The sequence below is a fragment of the Polyodon spathula genome, chromosome 4 (assembly GCF_017654505.1).
Source record: "Polyodon spathula isolate WHYD16114869_AA chromosome 4, ASM1765450v1, whole genome shotgun sequence".
NCBI classification, from domain to species: Eukaryota; Metazoa; Chordata; class Actinopteri; order Acipenseriformes; family Polyodontidae; genus Polyodon; species Polyodon spathula.
In genome coordinates, this window is record NC_054537.1 from 33891473 (window position 1) to 33905009 (window position 13537).

The window sequence follows — 13537 nt, forward strand, 5'->3', positions numbered from 1 at the left end:
TGTTTTTTTTCCAATTAATTTATAACATTGAAACTATGAAGTCAGTATCTCAAACCGTTCTTGGGGTACAAGCAGTTGAAGATGTGGCAGTGACAGATTTATAGAAATATACAGAAAGGATGCTAAAAAAAAGTGTCACAGATGATAGTAAGACAGACAGACAGACAGCTGGACGGACAGACAGGCAGACAGAAAACAGCATCCACATATCCCATGATTATGATATACTCAATAACCTGTGCCCAGTAAGTTTCATCATAATTGAACAAGACTACTACAAAAACATAGCACAATCCTGGTAGGCAATATCCAAACATACACCTCCAGCATACACCTAAAAGAATTCAAAGTAAATATGTGGAAAAAAATGTAAGAAATCAATATGGCAAAAGCTATAGAACACTAAACGAGATTGTTTAAATAATATTGTAGTAATTTCTGAGTGATTTATAGAGAACCAACTGGTTCCTTAGTGCTGTGTCTGTGATCACTATTTCATTTACATTCTGTATCAGTATATATATTGACTATATTGACTATAAATCATGTCTCAGTTACTGTAGAACTTATTATTACTAACAACATTTAAATTGTGTTTTGGATGCAGAATATTTGACAATTTGTTTTTAAAACATTTAACAAATGTGACCGTACCACTCACAATGTCATATGGTAGGGACAACTATTCTTTATATAACTGCAATGAGAGAGAGAGAGAGAGAGAGAGAGAGAGAGAGAGAGAGAGAGAGAGAGATTTTATACATGCGTCACAAGTGTATTTTTAACATGTGTCCCGCCTTAGCATAGGCGGCGTACAGAGTTTAGATTTAATCTAGCCCAAAGTGCAATAAATCAATTAAACTTTACTCAATTAAGAGCCCTAGAGGTAAAGGGTCTGTTATAACAGAGTGTGATACAGCACTGTCACTATGAACAACAGCAAGTTATACATCTTAGGTTCTATATGCAACTAGTATTGACCCCTAATAGTTACAACCCACTATTAAACAAAAAAAAAAAAACTGTTGGTCAGTTTGCAGTATTTTGATTTCAACATATTGATGTGTATTTAATTATATTTGATCTTGTCATTTTATGTTAGTATTCACACTGAGTTGAATCGCCTCCTCCACAAACTCTTGATTGCTAATTAGTTAATTGAATGATTAGTAGTATCTGCACCTGGGTCTAAGTAAATGTTAGATGGAAAATGTCTTGCTTGTGCAGCAGAGGAGCACACACAAGGAGGCCTAAGTAAATGAATGCCATTTTGAATTTGGAGTTTGTTTTGATGCAATGTTCAGTAGTATCTTAGAGGATCTAATTCAGTACCCCGTTGAAACATAATTTAAACACCAGTATTCTGACTAAGTCTCCCTCTCTGGGCGCTATATTTATTTTGGTTCTTTTCAACATGGTGAGAATAAGTGGTAGATGGTATTTGTAGTCTAGTTTCTATAAATAAATGTGCTTTCTAGCTGGTGGAATTACAATAATTTCACATTCTGTACTTGTTAATAAATTCAACATTTATCACTGCTCCACTTGGGCAACTTTATACATTTTTATGTCATGAGGTAAAGCATTTTTAATGACCAAATTAAAATAGTGGGGGAAAAAAATTAAAAAGTATACAAAATATTAAATACTTCTATTTATATTGTGTCAAGTGATACACTAATGGTCACTTAAGCTTCATCATAAATCATTAAATGAATATATTAATAGTACATTACTTTTATATTCTGATATTTGGTTTAATTCCATGGGATTTCAACACTTTGAAAGTTTCCTAGTTTTATTTTTGGCCTCTGACCTTTAATACTTGACTGATGTCAATGAGCACATAATCCTTGAGCTTTACCTTTTAGGATGTTCTGAATATTTTCCCTTGCTTTGAACCTGCTGTACTAATAAAAACACAAAATGGAAAGAAATTAGTCATCCATTTTATTGCTCAATGCAGTGTCAAAATAAGCAGGTATTGAAGAGTCTTTGCTTAAATATTTGATTCGCCAAAGTGTTGTGACTTATAGTTTATGTTAAAAATGATGGCTGACACAGAATGATATTTGGTATGCTTTGTTTTCTACACTGACTCATTAAACACACCCTGTTTTGTCAGAATTTGAGATGGTGACTCAAATTACTGCTGTACGATACTGCATGTGTTGTGCTGTAGGACATGTCTAATGGACAATGATGAGGGAAACTATGTAGTAACAGGTACAATTCAGTGCAGTGCAGTGAATCAGAATATTATCACCTTCCATTATAGTTTATGCAAGAGTAATTGGAAGAGCAATTACTACTCCTGCTTTATTGTGCTTATTTTTAAACAAGTGTATCTTTTACTTCCTTGATTGATATACAACAAAGCATCCAGTGAAAAGGGGAACTAAGGTTTTAGTACAAATTGTCATATGGCCCCAATTCAATTTACTTTTTCACTGCAGGAAAATACTACTCAAAAGAAGAATCATTAAGACACTCACATTGGTTCTCTGAACACATACACATAATTATGCGTTTATTTCATGAAATGACATTATCCCAAAATACTTTGTCTCACTCAATGTACCAGAATTTCTATGAAACAAAAGACCAACTGTGAACAGAAGACCTGTTCTTTTAAGAAATTACATAACTTTTTTTTTTAATTAGTTTTATTGAACAAATAACAAAATGGCAAAGGCATCTCATCTAAAAAAAAAAGTTATGTCAACCAACCTATACATACATCTACTTTACAAATTGTTTAATAAAACTTGAAAGACAAATAAGTCTTGGAGTATTTACATATGTATCACTTAGGTAGTCAAAGGTCAGCACTATTCCTTTCCAGAAAATATTGCTGCAATGCTCTTTTACAAAAAAAAATCCATCAGTAAAATTTTCCTGAGTGAAATTTGTTCTAAAAAGAGATTATTGGATTATTTCTTTTTTTATTTATTTATTTTTTAAACTAAGATTGGGACATCTTTTAAACCGTTGAAAATATCAACTGCTAATGATGCCTGGCAAATGATTTTAAATTAGATAAGTACCATTAAGATAAAATATTTGTTTACATTCATTGCAAAATAAATGGTTAAATCTGAAACATCTGATTTAACACTGATTGCTGCAACACAAATTGCACTTGAACATATGGAAGTCAAGTACTTATCTGTTTGCTACCCTGTTTAAAACCATGACAACTCAATCAGACTACAATAGGAACCTCCAGAAACAAAAAGTAAAGACAATGCTGTGCAGCTTCATTATAAATGAAATGTACTCCAAAGAACAATAATCATTAGGTATGCATAAATTAAAACGTAGCACATACCAAACTATTACGTTTTACATTACTGGCACATTGTATGCGTGTGTATTTGTATTATTGAAGCTAAAAAAAAAAAAAAAGGAAAATCATAATTCCCAATTGAAAGGTAAAGAAATATTTCAGTTTTCATTCAGATAATAACTGCATTTAGTGTTTTTTTTTTTTTTCCAGCTGTCAGCAAAGGCACTCAATTTATTGTACCATAGTGTATTTGATTGTAATGAAAGAAAAGCCAATGAATCCAGTTAACCTCATCCGGTCAAAACAGTGTTCAGCAATGTGTGTAGTTAAATAGAATGGCTGCAGTGGTTTCAATAGAGACTCTGGAGCTCATTCTGAAAGTACCCATTGCAGATCAAATAATAATAATAACATTTTTAAAAGGCAGCGTGACTGGGCTTTAGAAACAGTTTTTTTTTTCCCTTATAGTCACTGGAAAATCGACAAGCGTGATTCTGTTAACTTTAAAGTTGAAACTTCTCCTCTGTCCATATAACCTTAACCCTGTTGAGTCATTTCTGTTTTTAAATTCTTGCAGAGAAAAAATACCAGGGAAGAAGGCGGAGTTCTTTTAGTCCAGCACCTCTTCAAGCCCACGGGAGAAAAAAAAACACTCCCACGTAACGTCCTGTCTCCTTGTTCAGCAGTGTAGCTGCTTTGATGATACCGTTGTTGCATCAGCGATGAAACATCTAAAGCTAGCATCAATCTTTATTTACAGGGAGGATCAGGCCAGTGCCAGAGCACACCACGTCTCTCCTCGGACCGAGGCGGCGACTTCAGCATTGGAGGTCAGATTGACTCCCGCATAGAGGCCCTCTTGACCTGAATAGTTCAGTGCAGTGCTTCCAGCGTTGGTGCTATCTCCTTGGCCCGACATTGCTGAGGAATTGATCTACAAATGGCAACAACAAATGTTTGTATAATGAACACCCATTTTTTTATTAGTATCGTTTAGTAAAATAGCTTTTATAGAGTTACTATAGTATTCCTGTTCAAAGAATGAAATTCCCTAAACTGACATGCAAATCAAATAGTAGCAAGCCCTTAGATATCCTACCATTTTGATAGCTTCTTGTAATATTGATCTCTACTCACATATCTATAAATCACTCAGTTAGAGTTTGATGAATTTAGCATTTTTCATTCACAGACAAAAACAGTGAGAATAGTTCAAATCAAAAACACATTTAAAATTATATTTAATAGCATGGTTAATTCTGTTAATTCTGCATATACAACTGTCTTTTTTAACCAAAATTCTACCAGACCTTATGAAAATAAGTTGTGGGTTTTGTCATTTTATCATTTTTATTTTTTAAAGAACTGTGAATAAATGCTGACTGCATTGGTTTGAAAATATGTTTGTCCCTTTTTGTGAAAAAAAAACAAAAAACGAATGCCATATGCCAAGGAATATAACTATACTAACGAAATAGAAACTAGCTCACAGAATTTGCATGATGTGGATATGGCCTTTCAGAAAAAAAAATTAAAAATTCAGAAAACAGACAGATGCACATTAATGAACATGTTACAGTGTGCATGAGTAAATCAAGTTTACTCAGTGGAATACATTATTCAAACTAAATAAAGATCTGGTTTTACACTCCAGCTAAATATTTAACATTACCCTACCCTTATCTCTAGTACAAAACTAAAACCCTTGTCCTGAATATTGACTATGTTCAATATGTATGTTTATCTCTAAACAACTGTTTAGGTGCACATGAGTAGCTAATAAAGTTAATCAATGTAGATTGTAGCCTACTGTACAATTGGCCTGCTCAATAAATTAGCTTATATGAGTCTATATGACAGATTTAATAAACTGTTGTTTTAATTAGGAGACACTTGACACCCCATTTTTTTACAGTCTACAAAATAAACATAAAAATAACCCTAACCTTAATCATCAATGTAAACTTACTTTGGAGAAGAATAAGCCAACACTGACCTGACGCAAAAGCTTAGCAACTTTAGATTATGAGTTTAGAATACAAATGCATGAACCATAAAATACATTGACAGTTTGATGTAAAGCGGGAGTATTTGTAAGGTAAAACATATGAGTGCCTCGTTTCAGTCACAAGTTCAGGGAAAACTGTCCTAATCAGAGGAGACATGATTTATTTCCTCCCCTAGTGACCTCTTTGCTCCCTTGCTGATTTACTGTCTTCCGACATCATTTTAAATGTCTTATTACAGGTCACAAACAGTGTTTCGAATTGCAGGTTTTGTATGCCTGTGACAATCTACCATAATGGTAAACAGAGTTTATCAACAGAAATATATATGTTCTGTATGTTTCCAAAAGAGTATTACAGTTTCATTTGGCGGGTGGACGGTCTTAACAATATATATATATATATATATATATATATATATATATAATTCAAAAATTGTAGTTAAAGTTCTACAGAACATCATTATCTTCAAGTCCTCAGAGGTCGATTAAGACGAGGAAACATCATTTTGCTACAGAACTCTTACCCCAGACACTGGCACTTGCGCAGATGGAGAGCCAGTCTTCGTGCAGTCCTCAGAGTTCGATGAAGACGAGGAAGTTGGAGTCATGGGAACAGGATTGCTGCTGCCTGTGCGAATGGTCACTGAAGTTAGTGCCAAATTCATCTTTTAGTCTGACAATATGATTACTGTACATAGGCTACTTATAAACTGCAATAATTACCAGAGGGGGCCTTGGATTTATTAAGGTTCTTGGGTTTTCTTTTCCTCGTCTGGATTCCTTCTTTCTTCATTGCAAGCGGCCTAGGTACCTACAAATGTTATTATTATTATTATTATTATTATTATTATTATTATTATTATTATTGAGATCTTTTTTGTTCTTTTTTAAACATTAACCTTATAATATGCTACGTAAGCAAACTGGAAAGTTAGGCCAAAGACGGGGCTACCATCTAAAACTGCAAATGTAATAATAATAGTCATTTACACAGTTGTGTCAATTGTGTATCCTTGGACCACAGAGTTCAGTTCTTACCCCGTGCAATTTGGTGTAGAGTCCACAAGCATTACACACTGGTTCCCCTTCTGCATTCCTGCGCCACAGTGTGGTGGTACTGGTGTGACAGTTCGCACAGGACAGGCCGATCCGCCTCGACGAAGACTGAAACAAACGAGAGAAAAATGTGTAGATTTTTATGTGTTCATCAGAGAGGGTGGTAAACTAAAAAATACACTTTAAATTAAACAAAAAGTTTAGGCCAGTAAAATGTCATCTATGCAAGCCTACACCAGTGTCCAGTGACACCTATAAAGCCAGTTAGATTATTAGATCAGTTAAATAGCCTTATTTGAATTGAAAGCATTGTTAACATTTTCTATTTAGTTTACATTTAAAGTAGGCTTGCATTCAACTGTTTCAAAGGCAAAACTAAACTAATTAGTAAAATAAGTTCAATTTGCAGTAGTTAACAAGAGTGTGTTTAATTTAATAAAACTGTAATTAGGGGGCAATTAGAACTTGGAATCAAGTTCAAGTGGAAAGCAAATGTTTGAAAAGATAATTGCTCCACCTTTTATTGTTATATATATGATATTTTGGGTTTGTTTTTTTTAATTTGGTGGTTCAAAATGCCCCTGTACTACTACATGTAAATTGTGGTGGTTTGTCAATAGCCCACTGGGAACATACATAATGTTATTTACATTTTAAAATAGTGAGCAGATAGGTTTGTTGATTGTTTGATTAGCATTGTTCCTTGGGATAACAAAATACAGAGCTCAAGTCATGTGATTTCATCAAAATTCCTGGTGCTCAGTTTTTGGTATTTAAGTTGAGTTATCATTGCCAAAATGAGTTGATTAAGAATCTGTATAAATAGCCATTTGAAAAGACCTGATTTTAATTAACGCAAGAACAGCAAAAGATACGACCATGCCCCGCTTCAGTAATGAGATGTTCTGCTTCAACAATCAGCAGACTAGTGCAGAGAAACCAGGAAACCGTCTCTGCAAGGGACAGGCCACGTCCTAGAAGGCAGAGGGTCACCACACCAGCGCAGGACTGTCACATCCGTCCATCTGCGTATTCATTTGCAAGCTACAGTGGTTACTGCATGAGAAATTCCAGGAAGAAATAACCTGCGCATCATCAGAATGACTGTAGCTCACCATCTGCATGAAAATGATTTACATGCTCGGAGGCTGTTCAGGGGTAACGTGTTGACAGCTGAGAAACAAAACCGCCATCTTCTGTGGGCCAGAGAACAGCTGAGGTGGCGGCAGAGAGAGCGGTGGAGGGTTTTATTCACCGATGAAGGCCATTTTTCCCTTGACAGACCTGACGGAAGACAATGTGTGTGGAGATGTCGTGGTGAGCGTTATGCTGACTGTTGCATTGTTCAAGCCAACCGGTGGGGCGGTGAAAGTGTGATGATGTAGCGAGGAAACTCCTTTAACAAAAGAACACCTTTGGTGCAGATTGAGGGCAAACTTACTGCTCAGCGATACATAGATGAAGTCCTTGAGGCAACAGTTTTTCCATTCCTGTAAGCCAATCCAGAAGTGTCTATTATGGACAATGCAAGACCACACAGTGCCAGGATTATAATTGCACGACTTCAAGGAAATGTTAAGGTCTTGCCGTGGCCATCCTTTTCTCCTGACCTGAGTCCAATAGAACATCTGTGGGACCAATTCACCAGTACCATCCAGAGGAGACAACCGCGACCAGCCAACCTTCACCAGCTGGCTGCAGCTGCACAGGAAGAGTGGCGGAACATCCCACAGCAGTCTATCCAGAGGCTGATCAGGTCTATGTGTCAACGCTGCCAGGATTGTGTTAATGTTCAGGGAGGTCATACCCGATACTAACTTTGTCATGGTTTTATATTCACGTTTCATACGAAAATCTGTCATGATTCTTTGATCTGTATTTTTGTTCACATTTTTTGTGATTTTGTTTGATATCTATGTTAAAATATTTGATTAAATCAATTTGACTGAATCAAGTTTTACTATTGTCAGTATAGTATATACATATATATCTATATATATATAATATATATATAATATATATAATATATATATCTAATATATATATATATATTATATAAATATTCCATAAAACAAAAACATTATTCCATACCATTCGTTTTTGTGGTTTAATAAGTGGTCTGCTGAGCCCGTTCATCTTGCTGTACAGACCACATGCGTTACAGAGATAGTGCCCCGTGCCATCTCGTCTCCACAGGGGCGTAGAGATGGAGCCACAGTTAACACATTCTCTGCTCTCACCTAAATCATCCAGTATATCTGTCAAGAAAAAAAGGCTTGTCAATTGATAATTAAAAAGCCCACATTTTAGAAAATGTTGGAATTACGCTCCAGTCGAATACATACTTATTTTTTTATATGTAAATGGTTGCTATTAAATGAAAAACAAGTTTTTTTTTATTTATTTTATTTTATTAAATTTGATTTTTTGTGTTTGCCCAGCCCAAAATACCTCTTTTAACATGCATACCCTTTTTGTAGTCTAGTAATAGGGTCAGGACATAACCAAGTAGGTCTATACGTTATACACTGGAGCCAAGCAAATATCTCTTGACACTGTACTATAGTAACTGTTGAGAAAACTGTATTTTTGACACTTCCTTGTTCATTTTGACATGATTACACCAATAATAATAATAATAATAATAATAATAATAATAATAATAATAATAATAAATGAAATACTTTAGTTTAGTTTTTTTTTTGTTTTAATAAAATTGCATACAAGAGCCATTGCATAATACAATTGGAAACACAGCTCTAATAATAAAATAATTGCATTTCTGAAAATAGATTTCATTGTCTATAAGTCAGATAAAACGCTACATCAGTCTATTCTGCGTTCTTTTATTTTAGGAGGACCCTGTAGAAAAACCGTTTTTGGCAATACACCCTTTGTCTCTTTTTGGCTACTGTAAACCTGTTCATACAACATATGTTCTATATCAAATATAGTTTATTTTAATAAAAGGTAGGGCACATCTTGTGTTTTTTATTTTTTATTATATATATATATATATATATATATATATATATATATATATATATATATATAAGATATAAATATTGTTTATTAAAAAAACACAATTAGCTATTAAAATTATCACATTTAATTAAATGCTAATTAAATTAATAGTTTTCATTTCGTAAAATGTTTGGTTAGAACTGAATATTCTAACGAAAGTAACTGAAACCTAACGCTGAATAGATAAATACGTTTAATAATACGCTATTTAACTAAACATAACATTGCAGTCACTTCAATAAATTAAATACAACAATCGTTAGGCCTTTTTAAAAAATAAATAAATAAATAAAACAAATACTCAATTGCTGCGATCAGTTGTCTTTTGGAACTGAGTTTTAACGGTTAGATAATGATAAAGGTTTCCGTTTTTTTTTTTTTTTTTTTTTTTTTTTTTTTTTTAATACCCCTTAATTGGGACTGTGATATTTTAATGCTGGATTTCACTTGTGTGACTTGCGTGCGCTAAGCAATAATGAAACGAAATGGAAACCAAGCCCAGTAAGTTTGTGAAGAGTAGCCCAATATACAGCCACATTTTACATCAAGTGCAAAGTCAAAGAGCAATACAACAATGTAACGTTTTAAACTAAACGACTTTTATTTTAAAATCAGCTGGTTTACACCGTTATTGGTTTTAGTTATCGTAAACGCCCCTCTTTGTAATGGCGCGTTCTTCAAATTACAGAGCGCGAAATTTTAACAGAAAAGTGGCCTATTCAAAACTAACCAATTACATTTTAGAAATTAACTTTTTCGTTGAAGTTTTGCCAATTCATTTTGAAAGTAGAATTACATACAAGAAACGCTAACACTGTCCTTGTTACCAATTATCAACCTGGGATCGTATTTTATTTCAATAGTCCACATTAAACTATACATGTGTTTATCACTCTATAGCAATGTAATGTAACAATAATAATAAATAATAATCTTTATTTAGCGCCATTCATAGTGGACCACCATCACAAAGCGTTTTACAAGATACGAAACTAGGGTGTGTGAACTGTGCATTATTGCTCACTTACAACCTCTCACCCGAAAGACAGAGCACAAGGAGGTTAAGTGACTTGCTCAGGGTGAAACAATGAGTCAGTGGCTGAGCTGGGAATTGAACCGGGGACCTCCTAGTTACAAGCCGTTTCTTTAACCAATTATTGAAAAGGTTATCAACATAAGTTTCTTACCTCCATTTGGTGCTCGAATAGGTATGGGTGCCCCTCTGTTTTGTAAAGTATGAAGCATAGTGTTGTCAAAGGGTCCTGTTGGCCAGGCTGTTGTAAGTTGCGATCCCACGTAAGGTGAATATGGGCTTGGGTAAGATCCATTTAGCGGTCTGGCCAGAGGACTGTACTGGTCTCTGCCGTTGACATTCAGAGTGCTGCTGTAGTTGCCATCCCTTGATGCTCCGTTATTCACTGGCGGACTTGGAGAGTAGTGAAAACGGTTAGAGGCGTGCGGGCTACCTGTGCTGTAGGATGGGCTCTCCGAGGCAGGTTGGGACCACACAGAGTGGTTGCTGACCGCGTGGCTTGGCTGTGAAGCCGCGCTCCCTTGCAGGTACGGGATGCCAGAGATCATGGGTCCAACCCTGGTTGTCGGTACGTAAACTGGAGAAGTTGTTGTGGAGTGCATAAAGCTACTGGCTGACGTGTCGTATCCTGCTGGCCCCTGGGCCGCAGCCATGGCTAAGGTTTGGTACATTTCACTGGTGTCAACCACTAAGCTCCCTTTGAATTTCCCACTGGAAATAATAAGCTTGTTGCCCTGGTCTAAATCCGTGAAGAGTGTTATGTCCTCCGAACTCGGTGAGCTGATGCGATGTCCAGAATTAATGTAGGAGTGTAGTGACCTGCCCTCTGTTGGCTGGTTTTCTACTGTGTCAAGATTGGTAGCTGATGGTGACCTCAGCTCTTCTGATGCAGAAGCAGGTCTGTCTCTTCTGTCACTGCTAAAGTAATTTTGTTCAGCCCGCGACGACCCTGGGCTGCGAGATGATAGTCGCTTAACCATGGACCAGTTGGGTTCACTGAGGTCCATCCAAGTTCCGATCTAAAGTGAGGTTTGTGAAAACTGAGAGGGTATCCCCTGTAAATTAGAGAGAAAAACAGTATGACAATAGAACAAAAAGAAAAAAGTCCCTCCTTATATATATATATATATATATATATATATATATATATATATATATATATATATATATATATATATACACACACACATTAATTAGTGAGTTAATTGTAAGGCACCCCCATCAAAGAGTAATAATATGATCAAACCGCTAACAGCATTGTTTTTTATATCAATGATATTCGTGCCTAGTTGGCTATCCCAACGAACAGCAATGTTAATTCCAGTTTATTGAAGCTGTCATTCGATTATCTTCAAGCGATATGTGACTATCCAGATCGACTTGTTTTTCTCAAAAAAAAAAGAAAGAAAAAATGAGCCAAAATGTACGTTTGTAAACGAACACCGATTTGTCTAATGTGAACCTATATGCAGTAGTTTATATATAAGTCAATTCATATTGTAGTATTTTGGAGTAAATTTGACTGTATTTAAACTATTGCATATAGGTATATAGGATCACCTTACACACACACACACACACACACACACACACACACACACACACACACACACACACACACACACACACACACAGCTATTATCAGGTAATTCCAAACGGGTTAAAGTTAGAAAAAATATTCACTACTCTATCTCTAAAAAACAAAACAAAAAAGAAAACATAAGAAACCATTGACTTTAATAGTAAACTATTTTTTGTCGATAGTTTTATGGTTAAACCCGTCCACAGAAGCTTAAAAGTTAGCCATTATTGAATATGAATTTTCCCTTATTCGAACGCATTTTTTTTCTTTTTTTTTGCAATCAAGTTGACATACCTTTCGGAGACATCAGTGCCAGCCAACACCACTGTTTATAGGGCCTCTCAAGGTACTGCTCACTTTCATTTCGAAATAGCGACAACTCGATTTGCATATTACGTATTCATGTAATAATTTTGTTACACATGTTTAACAAACGGACTTCGTTTTGACAACCACTTGCACATTAAAACAAAATAAACAGCCTATACACACAAATAGGAACAGCTGGTATATAAACCATACAACACGCAGCCTTGTAAACCGAAGTAATTACGAAGTTCCTGGTGGCAAAGCTAAGGTCCCCCTCTTTGAAAGCTTCTTCATAATTATAAACACACACATACACACACACACACACACACACACACACACACACACACACAAAAACACGACGACGATATAGATAGGAAACACCATGTAATATGTCTTTGCTGCTATGAGATAACTGCTATAGATAAGACTCGTAAAAGATAAGAGTTAAAGGCAGGATAACCGTGACAAAACAATACCCCTAAATTACTTCTTTTCAGTTGCTGATATTTTCAGAACATTAAAGCTGATGTTTCAGAGAGGTTAAAGAAATGTGAAAAAAAAAAATAATTGAAAAAGCCATAAAGAGTCAGACCTATTGGTGATATGCCATTAGCCGCTGGTTAAAGTATTCCAATGTAACTTGAAGCTGGACTTTGAAGGAATAAAGTGTGGAAGGGCTGGTGGGTTGTGATGTAGAGAGGAGGCGCCTCTCAGAAGTGGATAGAAACAGCAACGCTTATTCTGATTGGATTCAACGTGCTTTGAACACTCCATGGGGGTGCTAGCCCCAATACTCACTTTAAACGAGCGAGGATTTATGCGTTTAATCATTTAGGGAAAGATTAATTGAGAAAAATTGATCAAACCCTATAGTTAAGAGTTACAAGATCAGAAATATTCAGAAACTTGCACATCAGAGAGAAGAGGAAATAACTTTACGATGAGGATAAGCCCCTGTTAAGTTTACAGGAACAAAACCTGTACTGTATTATTGCAGCTGTAAAAGGGCAACACGAATACAATAATATGATCAACAGATACGCTGCTTATAAGAAAGCTGAATATGTTTTAGGGAGATATTAAAAAAAAAAAACACACATTATTTTCCATAAAAGCGCGCACGAACGTTGTCATTATATAATTAATTTTAAATATGAAAATTTTTTTAAATGACCCCATAGGTTATATGCATAAAATGACCCCATAGGTTATATAAAAAATACACACACACAC

The 13537-nt window shown here is 35.2% G+C and overlaps 1 protein-coding gene across 1 annotated transcript; it reads right to left on the reverse strand.

Annotated features, from left to right (window-relative positions):
- Positions 1 to 1871: 1871 nt before the first annotated feature.
- On the reverse strand, positions 1872 to 12998 carry LOC121314447 (GATA-binding factor 6-B-like). The gene is made up of 7 exons (XM_041247732.1): positions 12897 to 12998; positions 10565 to 11465; positions 8445 to 8611; positions 6336 to 6461; positions 6021 to 6108; positions 5822 to 5925; positions 1872 to 4223 (listed from the first exon to the last, which is right to left on the reverse strand). The coding sequence occupies exons 2-7, from the start codon at positions 11415 to 11417 to the stop codon at positions 4056 to 4058; spliced, it is 1506 nt and encodes a 501-aa protein (XP_041103666.1). The 5' UTR covers positions 11418 to 11465; positions 12897 to 12998; the 3' UTR covers positions 1872 to 4055.
- Between the last annotated feature and the right edge of the window lie 539 nt (positions 12999 to 13537).

Coding starts and splice junctions, on each gene's coding strand:
- LOC121314447 (XM_041247732.1), bottom strand. CDS start 11,417: ATGGACCTCAGTGAACCCAACTGGTCCATGGTTAAGCGACTATCATCT. Junction 8,612..10,564: donor TATTCGAGCACCAAATGGAG/GTAAGAAACTTA, acceptor TTTTCTTGACAG/ATATACTGGATGATTTAGGT. Junction 6,462..8,444: donor TTAAACCACAAAAACGAATG/GTATGGAATAAT, acceptor CGTTTGTTTCAG/TCTTCGTCGAGGCGGATCGG.